Consider the following 21,631-nt stretch of genomic DNA (forward strand, 5'->3'; position numbering starts at 1 on the left):
AGCCTTCGTTGCTGCTCTACATTCATGACCCATGTCTTGCTCCCATAAATCATAACACTTCTCACACATGCAGCATACAACTTTCCCTTCAGCTTCAACGACACTCCCCTCCTCATCAGCACGCCACTCAGTTCCCGAAACTTCTTCCATGCACATCTCACTCCAGCAACCGTTGCCGAGTCTGATCCACCTTCTCCATTCAACATGCCTCCGAGGTAGCAAAATGTTTTCACACCTTCCAGCTTCACGCCGTCTCCAAGATCCAACTCAACATTTCCTCCATGTGCAGCTCCCTCTGTGCACACCTTACACTTGAATGTAGCTGCCACACTGGTTAATGACCGTCTCAGACCACTACATTTTTGATCAACCCACTCAGCGCACATTGTACATTGAATGGCGGTCACTCTGACACCCTTCCTGCACACAGCACACGGCCACTTCCCAGTTCTTTCCACCTCACCACATGCTTTACCACTTGGCATCACCTTCGTCTTTCAGATATTCACCTTCAGACCTTTTGTCTCCATACATTCCTTCCACTTGTTCATCTTTCCCTTCAGTCCATCCATACTTTCCGCAATCAACACCAGATCATCTGCATACAACAACTCCCACGGTAAACCCTCCTTTACGGTCTGAGCCAGCACCTCCATCACAGCTACAAATAGGAGTGGACTTAGTACCGACCCCTGATGCACTCCCACTTTCACCTCAAACTCACCACTGTTCACATCCTTCGTCCTTACAGCTGTGCGCGCTCTTTTGTACATTGCCATCACAACTCTGATCAACCATTCCTCCACTTCTAACTTCCTCAATGCCCATGTCAATACTTTGCGTGGAACCCTATCGAATGCTTTCTCCAGATCAACAAACCCAAGAAACAACTTCTTCCTCTTCTCCATGTACTTCCCCTGCAACTGCCTCACAATGAAAAGCGCGTCTGTCGTTCCTCTTCCTGGCATAAATCCAAACTGCATTTCGTCGATCTTCACCTTCTTCCTTATCCTCGTCTCCAACACCCTTTCCAATACCTTCATTCCATGCTCCAATAACTTTATCGCTCGGTACGAGCCACACTCCAGAGGGTCACCTTTCCCCTTGTATAGTGGGACGAGGGTGCTCAGTGGCCTTCTTTCACCACCAGATTACAGATCTCTGCCATTCTCTTCACACCCCAACTTCCTGCTGCCTTCAACATATCTCCCACAACTCCCGTCGGCCCTCCCGCTTTTCGACTCTTCATTGCTTTTATCGCTTCCTCAACTTCCTTCTCAGTTATCTTCTCTGCCGGTCCTAAAACTGGGTTACTCTCCATGTTGCCATCCCATTCATTCTCTGTATTCAACAGCATTTCCATATATCTTTTCCATCTTCCTTTAATTCCATCTGGGTCCACAACGATTTGTCCCACTTCATCCTTCAAGCAACTCACTCCCATCACATCACACCTCTCTTTCGCTATCTGCTTTGCAATCCTGAATACCGCTCTCTGACCCTCTCCTGAATCCAAGCGTTCTCCGAACATTTTCCTACATGTCTCCTGCGCCTTTGCTACCTCTTTCTTTGCAGCCTTCTTGTCTGCCTTATAACTTTCATGCTCTGGTTTTTCTGCTCCCGTACCCTTCGCCTTCTGCCACTTCTTGAACTTCTTCCTCTTCTCGTCAATCCTCTTTCCAACTTCATCATCCCACCACGATGTTTCCGAGTGCCTCGGTGGTCCTTTTGTCCATCCACATACCTCACCAACGGCCCCAACAGACTATCTTTCATTGACATCCAACCACGTTCAAGCTCAACCACATCATCCTCTCCCCTACTCAGCCTCTCTTTTAATGCCTCCCTCACTGTCACCTCTTTCAACCTCCACACCTTCATTCTTGGTTAGAACCTCACCCGCCGAGCTGTCCTCGCACCTTTCACCCTTATGTCGCAGACACCCAAGTGGTGCTGTGAAACAGCCTCCTCCCCCAGGATCACCTTTGTGTCCCGGAGGTGCCCCCTATCTCGCCTATGCACCAGCAGGTAGTCAACGGTTGTCGTCGACCCACCTGACGTGTATGTAACAAGCTTATTATCCTCTTTCTGGAACTGAGTATTACAAATCAACAAATCAGCTCCATCAGCAAACTCCGAAATCCTTTCACCTTCTCCATTTCTCACACCATATCCGTAACCCCCATGAACTCCCTCCAAACCGTCCATACTCCTTCCCACATGTCCATTTAGGTCTCCTCCTACCACAACAACTTCCTCATCTTTCACGTTTTCCATGAGCTTCTCTATCGCACACCAGAACTTGTCCTTCTCTTCATCGCTCCGACCAACCTGCGGAGCATATCCCGAGACGACGTTCACCAAGAGCTTTCCAATCATCATTTTTCACCATCATCAACCTATCACTCACTCTAGTCACACTCACCACACTGTCTACAAACTCCTCAGAAACCAGGACACCAACACCATTCACACCCTCTGGGCACCCTTGCCACACAAACTTGTATTTCTGTCCCTGCCTACCTTTCACCATATCCCATGGCTCTCATCCCATAATCCCAAATCCCAAATCCAATAATTCCAAAGCTCAAATTATAGGAACCTCAGCAGGATCACTATTTGTCTCGAAAGGAAATAAACCACCATGTGGGGAGGAAGAAAGTGTTGCAATGAATGAACAAACTTTGACCTTAAGAATTAAAAAAAACAGCAAAAATAAGGATTTACCATTTGCGGATAAAGTTTTTCTCCAGCAATCATTGGAACATCCTTCACAGTAAGGGATTATCTGCACACCACAAAACACGGATTTTTAGATCGAAATGTTGAATTTTATAAAATATTCAAAGGACTCGCATTTAAAAAGTTTCTTCCTTTTGTCTCATATTTGGAGCACCAGGGTCTGCAAAGGTCAACATAAGTGGCAAGTCCAATACTTTGTCCTCTGGACTATTTGGAAAATTGCCCAAGCCTCGACATAAATGGAAATTTTATTCTGCAAATGATACTTTCACTGTCTGCCACATGAGTAATCAAAATCCGAACCTAAACTTATCAAGTTGACAATGATCAAAAGGGGTATTCCAGCATGACATCGACAAAACTACAGTAGTGCCAGATACACGATTAGTTTTGACTGATAAACTTCTCTTTGCATTAAAGAGGTAACTCTGCAGCTATTATAGCAAAAAATCTGTGATGTTTATCTCTAGTTGAGAAACCAAATGCATCTTGTAGTTCTGTACCTGAAAAAAAAAATTCACAATATACAGACTTGGCATTTAATATGGAATATTTTTTTTGTGGGGGTGAACTTACTTTTCAAGATGACATAGAACCAAAAGTTCATTGGAATTATGTTGAAATTATTCTAGATTTTGTTAATGTGACCTTTAAAAGAAACAAAAACCACATGACATTTCGAAGCAAATAAATTGATCCTTGAAAGTGATGTAAACTGATATCGAACTCAATTCACGGACAGTACTATGTTAAACTTCTGTATGTTTTCCAGAAGTATCTCTTTATTTTACACATGAGCCAAAAAAAATTTCAACAAAAACAAAAGTTAAATCATGACTGGGATTACGGACAGTAAAATTACAATTCAGTACTTCGTGTAACCCCCACGAGCATTCAGGAGAGCACGTACACGTCGAGGCATGCTGTTCACGAGATTTGCCAAGGTTTGGACAGGAATCGCTTGCCATGCAGTGACAATAGCCTGCTGCAATTCACGCACAGTGGTGGGCTGCTGGACCAAGTTGTCGATTTCACGCATTAATTCTGCCCACAAGTTCTCTATCTGATTCATACCCGGGGACATAGCAGGCCACTTCATATGCTCGACACCACGGTCAACAAGAAAGTGTTGGATCATGCGAGCACGATGAAGCCGTGCATTGTCATCTTGGAAGACAAAGTTTCCTCGAAAGGCTGCACGAGCAAATGGAAGCAATTTTTCTTCCAGAATGGACCTGTACTTAAACTGGTTCAGCTTTCCATTCAGAACAACCAGATCAGTTTTGCCCCCTGCATGAAAAGCAGCCCAAACGGTCACCCCACCACCTCCAGCTTGGACTCTTGGCACTATACAATCTTCGTTGTCGGCTTCATGCACTTGTCTGCATACTCGGACGTGGCCATCTTGACGATAGACCAGAAATCTAGACTCGTCACTAAAGGTCACGTGATTCCAGTGTCCTGGCTGCCATTGACGGTGCTCTCTGGCCCACTGCAATCGGCGCTGGCTGTGTTGTCTGGTCAGGCGTGGCTTTCTCAGGGGACACCTGGCATGATAGCCTCCTTGAACCAGTCGTTGGTTGACTAGCCTTCTGGATACAGGCACATTTGTCAGTTGCTGCCACTCAGCCCTAAGCCGATTAGCTGACTTGGTACAGCCATTGCAGACTAACCGGTGCAGCTGGTGATCATCTCTCCTTGTGATTCTGCGGGGACGTCCTGGCCTCGGTATTGGAGTAGGGACACCCCTCTGAGCATTTCGTTTCAGGATCTTTGACACCTGACCTTGAGTGATGCCATACTGCCAAGCAATAGCACGCTGTTTAATGCCGGAATTTCGTAAAGCCACCACTCCATGACAAACAGCATTGTCAAGTTGACGGACCATCTCCAGAGGAAGCGGCAATAACTTTTGTAGACGTGCAGCAGTTGTTTTCCACTAATACAGAACCAACAACCCTTATATACCCCATTGTGAAACCAATCGTCAAATGTACCTGTCCTTACATTTTGTCATGCCACCTGTGATATTATCCTGTTATTGACTTCTTGCTGCGAAAGACAATCAGTGACATGGTTATTTTGACAAAGAAATCACCGAAGCGTAAAAGAAACTCACCAGATTGATATACTGAGTTCAGAAAGTAAACCCAAGTCAAGAATAAAAAAAATATTCCATATTAAATGCCAAGTCTGTATTTCCGAAATATTTTTGTTATTTATTAAATAGTTATTTTTCATAAACCATACTTTTAACTAGTACAACTATTTTCTTTCATGTGTATATACTCCATTGTCACCTGAAGGTGTTAATGTGTGAAACTCCTGATTCCGTCACATCCAGATGATTCAATAATTGGGTGGTTAAGCTTTTGTCATGTTTGCCTTTGTGAGACGTGTTTTTGTGTTTACATCAAAACATGATGTGTTTTTGTCTTGGATCAAAGCACAAGTTGTTCACATTATTCCCACCTTGGAATTTATTACCATCATACTAAAATATGCCATTTGGTGTCTGTCTGCCTGTCGTGATACATTCGGTCGTAACTTATCCAATCTCAACCAATCTTAACATGGCAGGGGTGGGATTGGGAAGGGGGCGAGGGAGGAGATGGGGGTCATGTTATTACCTCCGCCACCGAAGGAGGTTATGTTTTCACCCTGTCTGTCTGTCTGTTTGTCTATGAACAGGATATCTCAAAAAGTAGTGGCCAGATTCAGACGAAACTTGGTGGACCGGTTGGGTGTGTGACACGACCGAATCGTTTCGAATTTGGTGAAGATCTGAATATGCATTTGGATATGAGAATTATTTAATTTATTTTAAGTGATTCTTCACCATTGAGCAATCATCGGGTGAAAAGCGATATATAACATAATATTTAAATAAGTGTGGAGTTATGACTAAACTTGGGGGATGAGTTGGTTAGGTGACAAGAACACGCAAATTAGATTTTGGTTCAGGTCCGAATCCAGATCCGGCCCATCAGTGGGATACAAAAGGTAAAACTGTTCACCTGGCAGAGGTATGCTCTCGACCGAGTGCCGTTCTAGTTATTCTTTTTATTACTGCCAATTATTATTACCATTACTATTGTTTATATTCATATTATTATGGCCAGAGGTAGCGACTCTTAAAAAAGGAAATCATATGTGTTGTGGTTATAAATTGTTTTTTACTTCTTGTAGGTGTGCCCCACGAAACACCACAATAAGCTATTTATACACCTCTGACATCAATTCTTCCTGGGAATTCTTCCAAAGCAAACTGCTCTCTCTCATGCACAGATTTATCCCATCTCGTCTTCAGTTGTCTTACCCTTCCTCCCGTCCATGGTACACTGAATCTTATGGTGAGGCAGTTGCCCTGAAACAACTTGCCTTTGCCTTTTGGAAGGCAAATCCAACTGAAGGCAATCTCAGTTCCTTCCACCAAGCTCGGAACAAGTGTGTGTCTACCCTCAGGAATGCCAGGAAGCACCATCTCTCCACACTCAAGAATGAACTCTCAAACCTGTCTCCTTCATCCAAATCCTGGTGGCGTCTGGTCAAATCCGTATCTGGTGTTTGTTCCCCCTCCATCCTCTTACCTCAAATGGCTACACAGTTGACACTGCACGTGACAAAGCCAAATGCCTCAACTCTGTGTTTGCCTCAAAATCTTGTGTCCCAAACCCATCTCTCTCTGTTCCCACCTTACCCAATCGAACCCAACTGCTCCTGGACTCTGTGTCCTTCTCTCCTGACAAGGTGGAGAAGTTTTTGTAAAACCTCGACTCTGATTCTGCAACTGGACCAGACGGCATCAGCCCACGGGTCCTAAAATCCTGCTCTGCCGCTCTATCTCACCCTCTCTCTGTTCTTTTCACCCTCTCTTTTGCTCAAGGTCATTGCCATCAGCTTGGAAATCAGCAAACATTACCGCATCACACAAAAAAGGTGCAAAAACAGATCCTTGCAACTAGAGACCAATCAGCCTGCTCCCAATTATCAGCAAAGTCATGAAATCCATCATCGCTTTGGATATCAAATCCTTCTTCCTTTTCTCCAATGGCTTGATCTCCGATCATCAATTTGGATTCAGACCAGGTCATTCTACTCTGGACATGTTGCTTCTGCTGTCTCAACAATGGATGGAGGTCCTCAATGCCAAACAGGAAATTAGAGCCGTCTCCCTTGACATATCACGTGCCTTCGATACGGTCTGGCACCCAGCTCTGCTCACCAAACTCTCCTCCTATGGTATCCATGGAAATCTCCACGCTTGGCTTGCGGACGTCCTCTCTGGTCGTAGTCAACGTGTGGCCCTAAATGGATTTCTCTCATCTCCCCTTCCTGTTCTGGCTGGAGTTCCCCAAGGCAGTGTTCTGGGCCCTGTGCTTTTTCTGGTCTTCATCAATGATCTCTCCGACTCTCTGGAAAATCCTTCTCTATCTCTTTGCTGATGACTCCACTCTCTGCCGCTCTATTCCTCATCCCTCAGATCGGCAGTCTGCAGCCTCCTCACTCTCTGCAGACCTGGACAAAATCACAGACTGGTTGAACAAGTGGAACATGTGTTTCAATCCTGACAAATCTCACACTCTAACTAGGTCTCTCCAAAAAGACCGACTGGAAAACCCTCCCATCTACTTTCTCAACAATCCTCTCCAAGAAGTTTTGTCACTCAAGCTTTTGGGTCTCACTATCTGCCATGATCTTTCTTGGGAAAACCACATTTCCAAGCTGGCCTCCAAAGCCAGTCGCCGAATGGGCATCCTCCGTCGTGCGAAGTCCTTCCTTGGCACACCAGAGCTCCTCACCACATACAAGGCTTTCATCCGCAGCTCGATGGAATACTGTTCCCCCCTCTGAGCTGGTGCTCCTGCCTCACACCTATCTCGGCTTCACGCTGTTGAAACCAAAGCTTTCAGAATCATTGGAATCTCCTGCGATGAAGCTAACTCCGAGGGCCTTTCACTCACTCACCACAGGCAGGTTGGTGGTCTTTCTGTCTTCTACCGACTCCTCTCTGGCCTTGCTCCCCCAGCTCTCTCTCTGTGCTCTGTCCCCCAAATATTCCTAAGGGTCGCACAAGATCTGCCAGCAACACTCTAATGGTTAAACTGCCAAAATCTAGGGTCTCTGCTCACCTTCACTCTTTCATTCCCCTTTTCTCCCGCCTCTGGAACAAACTCCCCCACTCCCTTCAATCCCACTCCTCCCTCCAGGTCTTTAAAACAGCTGTTCACCACCATCTCCTATCTTCCCCCATCCAAAACCTTGATCTTTTCTACCTCCACTAATTCACCCCAGATACACTTTTTTTGAAATTCCAACTTCTTTCCTGGAAGTCCTTGCAGTGTCCATATGTTTTATACCTCTCCCACCTCCCCCCAAGCCCTCTCCCTCCCACAGTTCTCTCGATGTCCCTGCTCTCAAATGTTGTGTTTGTGTCCTTCCCCCTCTATCCCCATCTTGTCTACCGCTCCCCTTATTTTGTGTTTTATGTGTCGGTTTGACTTTTTGTGTGATTAATGTTAGCTCTTTCACGAGCCTCGATCTTGTATACAAAAAAACCCAAAAAAAACAAAAAAAATAAGGTGTTTGTCTAAGACAGACAACCCACTGCTAAACCTCTGTTGTGTGACCTTTAATCCCACTGTCAAGTTTGGTTGAGATTGGATAAGTAATGACTGTCTGTCTGACCGTGATACATTCGTACAGGCAGACACAAAATGGCATATTTTAGTATGATGGTAATAAATCCCAAGGTAGGGATAATCTGAAAAACTTGTGCTTTGATCCAAGTCGAAAACCCATCGTGTCTCACAAAGACAGAAATCACAAAAGCTTAACCATGCAACATCCAATCATCGGGATGGGAGAGAATCAGAAAAATATTTTCATCAATGAGCACAGTATGTGCATACTCTGCAATCATTTTTTTCAATCATCTTTGGTGGATTGCTCTATCACCTATTTTTCTATAAAAAAAAAAATTAAAAAGGCAAGCAGGTGATGTAGATGAAAATTTGATGAATTGGACAAAGGTAAAATAAGAAAACACAGAAGATCAATGAGAAAGGATAAAGAAAACCATGAAGAATGTGGGAAAACCAGGCCTATGGTATGATAAATATGAAGATCGTGTGGTTTTCGCCATGCCATGAATGATACCAAATAAAGACATATTCGTGGTACGACGCCCATTCCTACCTCAACAAAGTATTTTACAAATGTCTCCTGGTCCAGCTTCACCGAAAAATTGTGCAATCTCCTGGAACCGCTATCCTGCAGAGACAAAGAAGAATTGCAGGAATTTTACTCATCATTCAATTCATTACTCAAAGGTATGATGAAGAGGGCATGACTGTATTGCACTATCACTTCAACACAAACAACCCCCCCCCCCCCCCCCCAAAAAGAATACCCTCACATCATCCATCATACCTCATTTTTTATCTCGGATGTCACTATGCTCTGCTTTTCATCTCCCTTTAATTGTCCCTCGAGTACCAGTCGGTAGGCAGTGCATCGTGGGTCCATGTAGAAACTCGCGGTGAGAATTCCGGATGAGCAGCTCAGATTGGCGTCAATCTCCGGCACTAATTGTACACAGATTCAAATACAAAAATGCCGATTCATTATCATCTATTCTTCATTACTCTTATTTTCAACTAAAACACAGATTTATAATGAAGACTCAGGCCTACTTTAGTAGTCCACTGCAAACACTTTGTTATGGTATCGATTCCCAATAAACACAATTCCCTATAATCTCGATTACAAATTTGATTTTTAAAAAACAAAAACACCCCTCCAATTTGAGCAAAATAAACGTTTATATTCTTACAGCATAAATTGGCAGCTCTGCTTGACAGGTCCTGAATCTTTGGTGAATCATAACCCCACTGTGTGAATCTTTGACATCATTCACACGAACAAACAAAAGTTCAGCCATAATGTCAAATTTCTTTCACTCCAGTCTCCACAGGTGGTATATTAATTTCACGAGGTAGCATTTGGAACCTAAAATCCTTTAGATGATTGAACTAACTTGCACGTTGTCATATGTTGCACCCCTCCTTACTCCCCCAACCCCGCATCCAATAATAATTATTGATCAGTTCCAGCATCACCGATTACAGAGAAGGAAAAGACGAGGAGCCGATTCAAACATTTCATTCAACATACAGCATGTCATGTTCTGACTCAATATTTGTGAAGTCCATCTTGTGTAACGACCTACTACTAGTTCATGGATCTACTACTAATTCTGCAATGAAGCCAATTGTACCCACATTGTGGGGTTAAGGGGGGAAGGTTTTTGGCCGAAATCTTCACCAACTGGCTGGTTAGGCTTTATGTTTGACTGAAGTTGGCAGGAATTTGTAATATGTTCAGGGAGCCAGCGACAAGTTGCCTACAATTTGTGAAAGGTACCATGGAGTCTGTAATGTCCACCAACAAATGTAAGCAGACGGGACACCGAGCTTCACATCCATATGATGGATAGCATGTGGGGCACCAATCCAACAATTTGTAGTTGGGCAAATAATCAAATCCAGACGAGACTTCTCAAAGGTACAAGTGCGTTACCTCTGCACCATGCTGTCGCATCTGTTGGTATACAAAGGCCAGACCCCAAATTTCACTTGGTAGTACCATTGGGAATGGCAATTTCCAGCAATGCTTTTTGAAAAGGTCCATTACTGAGGGTTATATTTTGATGTGATAACCATCATATAACATATCATATAATATGATAACTAGCACTCTTAATGCTGATTACCAGTCTTCAAAGGGGTAAACTCTATTTCTCAAGTCGGAAATAATAAACATTAACATGTGGTGGCCAAATTTGTATTCCCCCAGAGAATAGTCAGTACAATACTAAAAAATAAATAACTAACTAACTAAATAAAAACATTTTTGTGCACTTTTCATTTTCGCAGTAAATTGGAATTAAATTATTTCCACAAACAAGAAGGTACTACAAAAGTACATAAGCACGATACAAATTGTTGAAAAAGTAAGACACATGGAATGGGAAATTAAAAAGTACTCACTCATATTTACACACATGTCTACATCTTTCATCTGGGGATCTTCACACCCTGGATGAAAAAACAATTTTTGTTAGGGAGGATTTCAATGCTAGGTTGAGCATCACTAGGCATCGATGATTACACCAAGGATAACAGCAGGTCATAAATAATCAGTGACAGCGAGTTTGATCACAACATTGTAGGGTCGGTTGTTTGTGGTAAACGTGTCGAGTTGGTAGCAAGATCGTTTATAGCAGGGGTACTCAAACCTTTTCTTCTTCCATACCCCTTAAGGTGTTTCAGCATTGGTCACGTTCCCTCTCCCCCAACTACCCCAGAGCTTGAATTGAAATTTAACATCCAGGAAAATAAACAGGCAATGATGTAACTCGGTGCCAAACAATTTTATTGGAGAAAAAACATCATCCAACACGAACAACACGTATACTAAAAACTTAGTGTGAAGGATGGGCCTGCTTTATTGCCATTAACAAATCAATTATTGGCACAGTCTTTGAAAGGAACACTCCCATGCAATGCTGCACTGAGAGACGGCCACGGTACCTGTTTTTAATGCTGCACAATGTGAAAAATGCCTGCTCACATAGGTGGGTAGAAGGGAACACCAGGATGCTTTTCAAGCATACCTTTGCCAGAGCTGGGTACGACATAGCCATTGTTGACCAAAAGCTTGTGAGCGACAAACTCTCGAAAGCATCTCTGGCAGTGGAGTTGTTGATCACGTCGACAAATTCGTCCTGCAATTCATCTGGAAGTGATCTGGGATCCATCTCGAGTCGATTTTGAATGAGTTGACAATCCAGGTCAACAAGGTCTGGAAAATATTAATGTAACTCTTGACTGAGGAAAAGTAGGTGGTCCTGGATGAGGACACCAATCTCATCCACTTGCTCTTCATGGAGGGCCGACAAGCTGTTTTCCCTTCTTGCTCTTGTCAAATAATTATTTTAACTCTACCTTCAGTGCCACGACTCGAGCAACCGCATTACCTCTTGAAAACCATCTTACCTCCATGTGCAAAGGGAGCGACTCTTCCTCGGCGTTTAAGTCTGGACATAGGAAGCTTAGACTATCCTCATGTTCAAAGTACTGGATTTGATGAAGTTCACCATGGCCACGACATCCTCAAGTACGGCTTTGAGCATGGGAGGCCGAGTCTTCGTGGCTAATGCACAGCGGTGAATCATGCAATGCAGCATGCCTGTGTTGCGAATGGCCGCTTTCACCAGCACTTGGAATCCAGAATAACATCCAGGCATTGCAGGGGCTGCATCTGTCATACATCCCACAACATTTCCCCACGAGAGCCCCCTCTTGTTCAAGAAGTTTGATACTGCCTCAAAGATTTCTTTTCCCTTCGGCATGGATTCCAATGGGTGACAAAATAAGAACTCTTCCCTGAAGTTCGAGTCCTTTATGTACCATGCGTAGACCAGTAGCCGAGCACAGCTAGAGATGTCGGTTGACTCATCAAATTGAATCGTAAAAATGCCCAAGGGGGCTGCTTTGATTTTTCTGATCACTTGTTGTTGGATGTCTTCTGATAAATCGCAGATTCTTCGATACACATTATCATTGGACAGCAACACCATGTTCAGATTTTCCACCGCATCCCAAGGTCCAACGAACAATGTCCTTGCAACATGTCAGTCCCACAGTTTCATCGATTGTGTGGCGATTTTTCTTGTCCAACTTCCAGAGCAACCATATACGAGGCACGGATAATAGCTTAGTTTTGCTGATTGACATGAGCGCCATGCTCAAACCGAGTTTGTTTCAGAACAAGTTCCTCCCTCTTGAAGTATGACGGTTCTTTGGCGACAGGTTCAGGATGAGAGCTGGAGAAATGTCGTCCGAGAAGGCTCGGCTTCATGTATCCTTCGGACAGCACTTTGTGACATATGACACATGGTGGCAAATCAGTGCCTCGCGTGTTCAGTACTATGAAGCTGAAGTTGATGTAGCACTCACTAAGTGTCCTTTTCTTTAGGAATATGCCATGTGTGTTGTAATGGTGGGTTCCTTATGCATTTATGTGATGAAACATTCGTGTGTAACTAACTTCTCTGCAAAACACAGTCCAAGTTGTTTTTTATGTTATTTTGTTATAGAACAGTTCCGATACAATACAACAACAACAACAACAACAACAACAACAACAACAACAACAACAACAACAACAGGCATTTTAAGGCCACTTTCCCTGCTAGAGTGGGGGTTAGCCTTGCGGGCCCCATGACAATCTTCTCCATTTTGCCCTATTTTATGCATCTCCCCTTGTTAACCCCGTTTACCGCATTTTTTCTTCCACCACCTTCAGCCAAGTCTTTCTCGGTCTTCCCAGTCCTCTACTTCCTTCGACATTCATTTCCATCACTCTTCTCAACTAGTCACTTTCATCCTTCCTCAACACATGACCAAACCATCTCAACCTGTTTCTCATCACAGCATCCATCACAGGCTCTATTCCCATCAACTTTCGCAATTCATCATTTGTCTTCCTCTCTCTCAACGATACTCCACACATCCACCGAACCATTCGCATTTCCACCGTTTCCAGCCTTCGTTGCTGCTCTATGTTCATTACCCATGTCTCGCTCCCATAAATCATAACACTTCTCACTTATGCAGCATACACCTTTCCTTTCAGCTTCAACAACACTCCCCTCCTCGTCAGCACGCCACTCAGTTCCCGAAACGTCTTCCATGCACATCTCACTCCAGCAACCGTTGCCGAGTCTGATCCACCTTCTCCATTCAACATGCCTCCGAGGTAGCAAAATGTTTTCACACCTTCCAGCTTCACGCCGTCTCCAAGATCCAACTCAACATTTCCTCCATCTGCAGCTCCCTCTGTGCACACCTTACACTTGAATGTAGCTGCCACACTGGTTAATGACCATCTCAGACCACTACATTTTTGATCAACCCACTCAGCGCACATTGTACATTGAATGGCGTTCACTCTGACACCCTTCCTGCACACAGCACACGGCCACTTCCCAGTTCTTTCCACCTCACCACATGCTTTACCACTTGCCATCACCTTCGTTTTTCCAATATTCACCTTCAGACCTTTCGTCTCCATACATTCCTTCCACTTGTTCAACTTCCCATTCAAGCCATCCATACTCTCCGCAATCAACACCAGATCATCTGCATACAACAACTCCCACGGTAAACCCTCCTTTACATTCCAAGCCAGCACCTCCATCACAGCTGCAAATAGTAGTGGACTTAGTACCGACCCCTGATGCACTCCCACCTTCACCTCAAACTCACCACTGTTCCCGTCCTTCGTCCTTACAGCTGTGCGCGCTCTCTTGTACATTGCCATCACTGCTCTGTTCAACCATTCCTCCACTTCTAACTTCCTCAATGCCCATGTCACTACTTCGCATGGAACCCTATCGAATGCTTTCTCCAGATCAACAAACTCAAGAAACAATTTCTTCCTCTTCTCCATGTACTTCTTCCTCTTCTCCTGCAACTGCCTTGCAATAAAAAGCACGTCTGTTGTTCCTCTTCCTGGCATAAATCCAAATCCAAAGTTCCGATACAATACAACAACAACAACAACAACAGGCATTTTAAGGCCATTTTCCCTGCTAGAGCGGGAGTTAGCCTAAAGTTCAGATACAATGCCAACATATATTTCCTAAAGAATAATTGCAGAGAATTTAATAATTTTAAAATTATAATGTAGAAAATGTCTTTTGATGGTCGTGCAGGCAACATATTTTGATGGTCGTGCAGGCAACATATTTTGATTGTCGTGCAGTCAACATATTTTGATGGTCGTGCAGGCAACATATTTTGATGGTCGTGCAGGCAACATATTTTGATGGTCGTGCAGGCAACATATTTTGATGGTCGTGCAGGCAACCTATTTTGATGGTCATGCAGGCAACTTATTTTGATGGTCGTGCAGGCAAAATATTTTGATGGTCGTGCAAGCAACTTATTTTTGATGGTCATGCAGGCAACATATTTTGAAGGTAGTGCATACAATAACGACTCGACATTACGTCATTTAGCGCCCACCGAAATAAGGTGTGAATTCGCCTTGGTGTTTTTATGTCGCCCTCGACATAAAAAAAACTGTAATTACATTTTCTTTATGCGACATCAGATCGGATTAAAATTGAAGCACAACGTTTACGTGTGCCAAATAAACATTAATATACTGTACATTATTCGCTCTAATATGCAATTCATATACTGCACAGTCACCCATTGCCCACCCATCTCTCTGTCTGGTCATGGTTAGCCTATTCCGCAAGGATTCACTTTTTATGCCTCCGCTGACAAAGTCGCCGGAGGCATTATGTTTTCGGGTTGTCCGTCTGTCCGTCCTTTCGGGCTCAGCCTCGTTTTTCTCAGCAACCATATGTCCGATTGAGACGAAACTTTCAGGGTAGAAGTGACACCCATGCAGAATGTTTTTATGATAATTGTGATGTCATAGGTCACATGGCAGCCATCTTGGATTAAAAGCAAGTAATTAAAAAATTATTTCATGGAAACCGCTGAATGGAAAAATTTGAAACTTGGCACATTGTCAAGTACTCCCAATGGGAAACAAAAGCATGATAATGATGACATCATAGGTGAAGTGGTATACCAGCCAAAAATGTTTCAATCGAATTCCTTATCCTAAAAATCTGAAATTGCATGCACATGATCTATGACCGATTTGTATCGAAATATTAAATTTATGGCATCAAAGGTCACTTGGTTTGGCAGCCATTTTGGATTGAAGGAAGATATTAAATAATTATATCTGAAACTGCTCATCCTATTTATGCGAAATTTTACAAATATTATCTAACAGCACTGTTGTATATAGTTTGAAAATGATGTCACAGGTCACGTGGTTTGGCAGCCATCTTGGATTGAAGGAAAATATTTAATAATTATATCTGAAACCGCTCATCCTATTGATGAGAAATTTTACAAATATCATCTAACGGCAGTAAAGACGAAGGACGGGAACAGTGGTGAGTTTGAGGTGAAGGTGGGAGTGCATCAAGGATCGGTACTAAGTCCACTACTATTTGTAGCTGTGATGGAGGTGCTGGCTCAGAACGTAAAGGAGGGTTTACCATGGGAGTTGTTGTATGCAGATGATCTGGTGTTGATTGCGGAAAGTATGGATGGACTGAAGGAAAAGATGAACACGTGGAAGGAATGTATGGAGACAAAAGGTCTGAAGGTGAATATCGGAAAGACGAAGGTGATGGCAAGTGGTAAAGCATGTGGTGAGGTGGAAAGAACTGGGAAGTGGCCCTGTGCTGTGTGTAGGAAGGGTGTCGGAGTGAACTCCATTCAGTGTACAATGTGCGCTGAGTGGGTTCATCAAAAATGTAGTGGTCTAAGAGGGTCATTAACCAGTGTGGCAGCTACATTCAAATGTAAGGTGTGCACAGAGGGGGCTGCAGATGGAGGAAATGTTGAGTTGGATCTTGGAGACGGCGTGAAGCTGGAAGGTGTGAAAACATTTTGCTACCTCGGAGACATGCTGAATGGAGAAGGTGGATCAGACTCGGCAACGGTTGCTCGAGTGAGATGTGCATGGAAGAAGTTTCGGGGATTGAGTGGCGTGCTGATGATGAGGGGAGTGTCGTTGAAGCTGAAGGGAAAGGTGTATGCTGCATGTGTGAGAAGTGTTATGATTTATGGGAGCGAGACATGGGTAATGAACGTAGAGCAGCAACGAAGGTTGGAAAGGGTGGAAATGCGAATGGTTCGACGGATGTGCGGAGTATCGTTGAGAGAGAGGAAGACAAATGATGAATTGCGAAAGATGATGGGAATAGAGCCTGTGATTGATGCTGTGAAGAGGAACAGGTTGAGATGGTTTGGTCATGTGTTGAGGAAGGATGAAAGTGACTGATTGAGAAGAGTGATGGAAATGAATGTAGAAGGAAGTAGAGGACGGGGAAGACCGAGAAAGACTTGGCTAAAGATGGTGGAAGAAGAAATGCGGGCAAGGGGGTTAACAAGGAGAGATGCAGAAAATAGGGCAAAATGGAGAGATTGTCATGGGGACCGCAAGGCTAACCCCCGCTCTAGCAGGGAAAATGGCCTTTAAAATGCATGTTGTATCTAACAGCACTGTTATATATAGTTTGAAAATGATGTCATAGGTCACATGGTTTGGCAGCCATTTTGGATTGAAGGAAAATATTAAATAATTATATCTGAAACCGCTCATCCTATTAATGAGAAATTTTACAAATATTATCTAACAGCACTGTTGTATGAAGAAGAAGAACCACCCTTAGAGGCCATTTTTGGCTCCCACAGTACTGTTGTATATAGTTTGAAAATAATGTCATAGGTCACGTGGTTTGGCCGCCATCTTGGATAGAAAAACAAACCTATCCGATCAACACGAAACTTCACAAACGTGATCCACACACCAAACATATGCAGAGTGATGGCATCTACCCGTTGTGGGACTATGCGGAGGCATATTCGCGACACAGTCGCATTGTTTTAGTTTACTTGGATTTACTCTTCACATGAGCAACGCTTCACTCCACTTATAAATTATTTGAAAATCTAACAATATATTTATAGCTGGTCTTATAAATGTTAATGTTACTTACTTTGCTGAAAATAAAATAATGGATGCGATTTCAAAAAAAAAAGATTTGGTGACCCCGCCACGTACCCCCTACGATTATCTCACATACGCCAGTTTGAGAACCGTTAGTTTAGAGCATGCTTCTTGGGGTTTGTGTACACTTTATTTGATCTAAGACTGCATGCATATATTAATGGCAAACTTTTGAAAGACTTCTTTTCATGAATGATCATGCATCTGACCTCCATCTCTTGCACCATTATCCAATGGCCAATGGCGGTTTATGGTATTTACTGTTGGCTTAAAGCACAAACAAGTTGCGGCAAAATAGAGCGCGTCCAACTTTTTTTACAGGACGTACACGACTCATGAGTCGACGTACAGTGGTCGATTTTGTGCCACAAATTTGGTAGTTTATGCCCACATTAAAGGTAACACAAAAACCCACTATCCTCCAAAACAAAAAAGTGCACAAAATGAAGTCATATCTGTTTGTACATGGTTAGAATCCCAAACGTACCTGGCATCGTGAATGCAGAGCCCGCATAAAAGTCATCCCACCAACTGTGTGGCAGGTGATACAAGTAAACAAAGTAACTTTCTCCTGGTTTCCCCTTGAATTGCAAAAAGTGAAACGTGGGCTACAAAAGGAAACACACATTACAAGATGTATATTATTCACAAGTTGATGCATTTAACTCATGCACACTCATTGTAAAATGAACATCATCCAATACACAGGGTGGTCGATATGCCCGGTGCTTCTGCTTGTAAGTAACATCGTGTTGTCTGTTATCTCTTGTCACTTGTGTTCATGATCGGTTGGTTCGTGTCGAATGAAAACAGAAATCCCCATCATTTGCAATATATCAACAGAATTAATTTCATGAAAGGGAGGGAAACCATTGTGGTCGTCTTCTTTCATATGCAGCACAAGGCCGTAGGGTAGCATCGTTGGCTGAGGGCACAGCTGAGCTGCGGATGAAATGCCATTTGTAGGTTGAGGCAGGAGTTTGGAATTTGGCCTGGGTGCTGGAGTTAGGTCACCTACTCTTGGTGAAGGACTGTGTAGGATCGTTAATGCCCACCAACTGATGCCGGCAGATAGGATACCCGTTTAACGTCCGAGTGACGGCGCAAACATCGATGAATCACCCTGCCTGTGAGACACTGGGATGACAGTTTATAGCTGGGTCGGGATTCAAACCCGGGCTAGACAGCTTTGAGATGAGTATGCGTACCTATCGTGGTGTTAATAACTCATTCGGTCATCCTGTAGTTAAAATACGAGTTATTTATGTAGAATACGACAATATGGGTCATCTTACAAGGAGCTTCAATGCAAGAGGAGGCCATTAGGCCCATGAAGCATGTGTTGTGATTGCCAACCTATGGCTGTTCGCCCATATTCTCTCCTTTTTAAATGCTGAGCAGCATGTACCGTTTCCAAAGTTTTTGGTATGACTCGGCCGGGTTTCAAAAGGCCGACCTCCCAGACTCGGAGCGGATGCTCCGGCCATTGTGCTGCAGAGTCTAGTAGTTCTTCTTCTCCTTCTCTATCTTATTAAACAAGCCAAATTTTTAGTATCACGATATATATTCCCCTTCAAGAAATTCCAATGCAGGAGGAGGACATCTACCTAGACCCAGACAGGGTGCCAACGTTGTGCTGAATCTGGTTAGAAGTTATAAAATTGGTTGACGATTTGACTTGGGAATTCGGGTTCCTGATTGTACATATAGTAATGCCAGCCTAAAACCAGAACACATTTAGGAATTGTTTACAAGCTGAATTGTGTACATGCTGAATTGTGTACATGCTGAATTGTGTACATGCTGAATTGTGTACATGCTGAATTGTGTACATGCTGAATTGTGTACATGCTGAATTGTGTACATGCTGAACTGTGTACACGCTGAACTGTGTACATGCTGAACTGTGTACATGCTGAATTGTGTACATGCTGAATTGTGTACATGCTGAATTGTGTACATGCTGAATTGTGTACATGCTGAACTGTGTACATGCTGAATTGTGTACATGCTGAATTGTGTACATGCTGAATTGTGTACATGCTGAATTGTGTACATGCTGAATTGTGTACATGCTGAATTGTGTACATGCTGAATTGTGTACATGCTGAATTGTGTACATGCTGAATTGTGTACATGCTAAATTGTGTACATGCTGAATTGTGTACATGCTGAATTGTGTACATGCTGAATTGTGCACATGCTGAATTGTGCACATGCTGAATTGTGTACATGCTGAATTGTGTACATGCTGAATTGTGTACATGCTGAATTGTGTACATGCTGAATTGTGTACATGCTGAATTGTGTACATGCTGAATTGTGCACATGCTGAATTGTGCACATGCTGAATTGTGTACATGCTGAATTGTGCACATGCTGAATTGTGTACATGCTGAATTGTGTACATGCTGAATTGTGTACATGCTGAATTGTGTACATGCTGAATTGTGCACATGCTGAATTGTGTACATGCTGAATTGTGTACATGCTGAATTGTGTACATGCTGAATTGTGTACATGCTGAATCGTGTACATGCTGAATTGTGCACATGCTGAATTGTGTACATGCTGAATTGTGTACATGCTGAATTGTCAATGCTCAAATGTATTGGGAAAGGTGCGCACCTCAACATTGGGTGCATCAGGAAAGTACCCTTGGAGCATATATATTTAAAAAAATACATACATTTCTTAACACATCATGCTTTGAAGTGTAGCCTTTGTCCATATAAATACTGTAAATCAATATTACATCAGTGGTTCTGATATATCCAATGATATAAACTCACCAGTTCCATTGGGTTGGATGCTTGCACATCAGGGTCATACTGACAGAGTGCTCGTTGCTCATGATTTCCTTGAATCGTGAGGGCAATGAGCTTGGCACCCTTCAGGTACTTCACACTACCTGTCAATCGTTGGAGAGGGAGTAGCATGAAGGGTAGGTTGGGAGCAATACCATGGTAACACAACGATTGATGCACAGCATTCATTTTGTTTGAGAAGTATCAACTGCAACAATTTTTTTTTTTACATTTAAGAAATTACTTTTTGCGGCAGGCTATTGAAGTTTAATTAATAAACTGTGTATAATGAAGTGTTGACTTGCCTGTTTTGGGTGACAGAAAACAATACCCATATTAATAGCATTGGTAAAACTTGTTTTGAGGCATTTCCTTAGTCTGGTGTTCTCGTGTAAGAGTTCCAAAAGAGCTTCCAAAGCATTCTGCAATTTTGCTGAAAATTCCAGCCCATCATGCAACCCCAATGTGGAAGTTTTAGAAATTCCCTCGCATTTTGGTAAGCTGGCTTACCCATCTGACAATAGTTATCCATCTTTAGGCACATCTTAATGAGGCCAAACCAATCGGAGGTATTGGCGGCGGAGCCCACAGAGGAGTCATTTCGGGAGGAGTCGGGGTAATTACATGCCGAGGTCGACTGGAAGTCTATCTGGAAAGGTTTAAAAAAGGTAGGATGGAGCATCGCAAACAGACTATCTCACACAAGTCGAATCAGTGATGATATTGATGACCACCCTTTTTTTACGTCTCCAGATGCACAGGGCTGCAGAAGCAGTTTCTTGGCTATTGGGCACAATCCTAGATGGGTCGCCACTCTGACACATGGTCTTACACTCGTAATCTGATACTCATTCACCCCAGGAATCTGGTACTCATTTTGCCGACCTCGGAAGGATGACAGGCTGAATCAACCCACCTGGTGTTCATTCAACGGCTGACGGGGGCTTGAACCGAGGACCTTGTGCCAGCCACCTATCGGATGTCCACCAACATGGTGCTAATCTATCATCGCCTCCATTTGATCAAAACCCTTTTAAACTAATACTCGCACTTTGATTTCAAATACCATTTCAAATGTATTCTGGTCATATGAATTTTGCAAGGTATTCTATGTTGTGCAAATCTCACCATCGGGGCTGACATGCCAGCTGACGTTTAGCATAGAGTGCACCTTTCCAAACTGGTCTTTCTGGATCAACACGGATACCGAGACCCTTAACGGCTCCGATGGAGTGAATTTCTGTTTACTCGGAAATGGCAAATGACCTGAAGGTTGGGGGGTGGGAAAGGCGGAATGGGGATAAGTTTGACTTTGTGGTGTGGAGGAAAGGCAGAAGCAATTAGTCAATCATTACAATTACTGTACAATATTTACAAATTCAAGAGAATTTTTTCCCATTTTTACA

At 43.3% G+C, this 21,631-nt stretch overlaps 2 protein-coding genes across 4 annotated transcripts in view; one reads left to right on the top strand and one right to left on the bottom strand.

The window, feature by feature from the left end:
- LOC144892601 (uncharacterized) overlaps positions 1–21,631 on the top strand; it is a 1,198,808-nt gene that overhangs the window by 182,963 nt on the left and 994,214 nt on the right. The gene's annotated exons all lie outside the window — the stretch shown is intronic.
- Positions 1–21,631, bottom strand: part of LOC137429744 (interleukin-17 receptor A) — a 119,628-nt gene that overhangs the window by 57,342 nt on the left and 40,655 nt on the right. For all 3 annotated transcript variants that reach the window (XM_078779818.1, XM_068119952.2, XM_068119951.2), the window contains 7 exons: positions 21,354–21,491; positions 20,211–20,329; positions 17,906–18,026; positions 10,794–10,841; positions 9,175–9,329; positions 8,941–9,015; positions 2,728–2,788 (listed from right to left, as the gene is read on the bottom strand). In XM_078779818.1, coding sequence (XP_078635944.1) covers positions 2,728–2,788; positions 8,941–9,015; positions 9,175–9,329; positions 10,794–10,841; positions 17,906–18,026; positions 20,211–20,329; positions 21,354–21,491 — 717 coding nt within the window. The remainder of the gene's footprint in view (positions 1–2,727; positions 2,789–8,940; positions 9,016–9,174; positions 9,330–10,793; positions 10,842–17,905; positions 18,027–20,210; positions 20,330–21,353; positions 21,492–21,631) is intronic.

The sequence above is a fragment of the Myxine glutinosa genome, chromosome 6 (genome assembly GCF_964187855.1).
Source record: "Myxine glutinosa chromosome 6, kmMyxGlut1.1, whole genome shotgun sequence".
Classification (NCBI taxonomy): Eukaryota; Metazoa; Chordata; class Myxini; order Myxiniformes; family Myxinidae; genus Myxine; species Myxine glutinosa.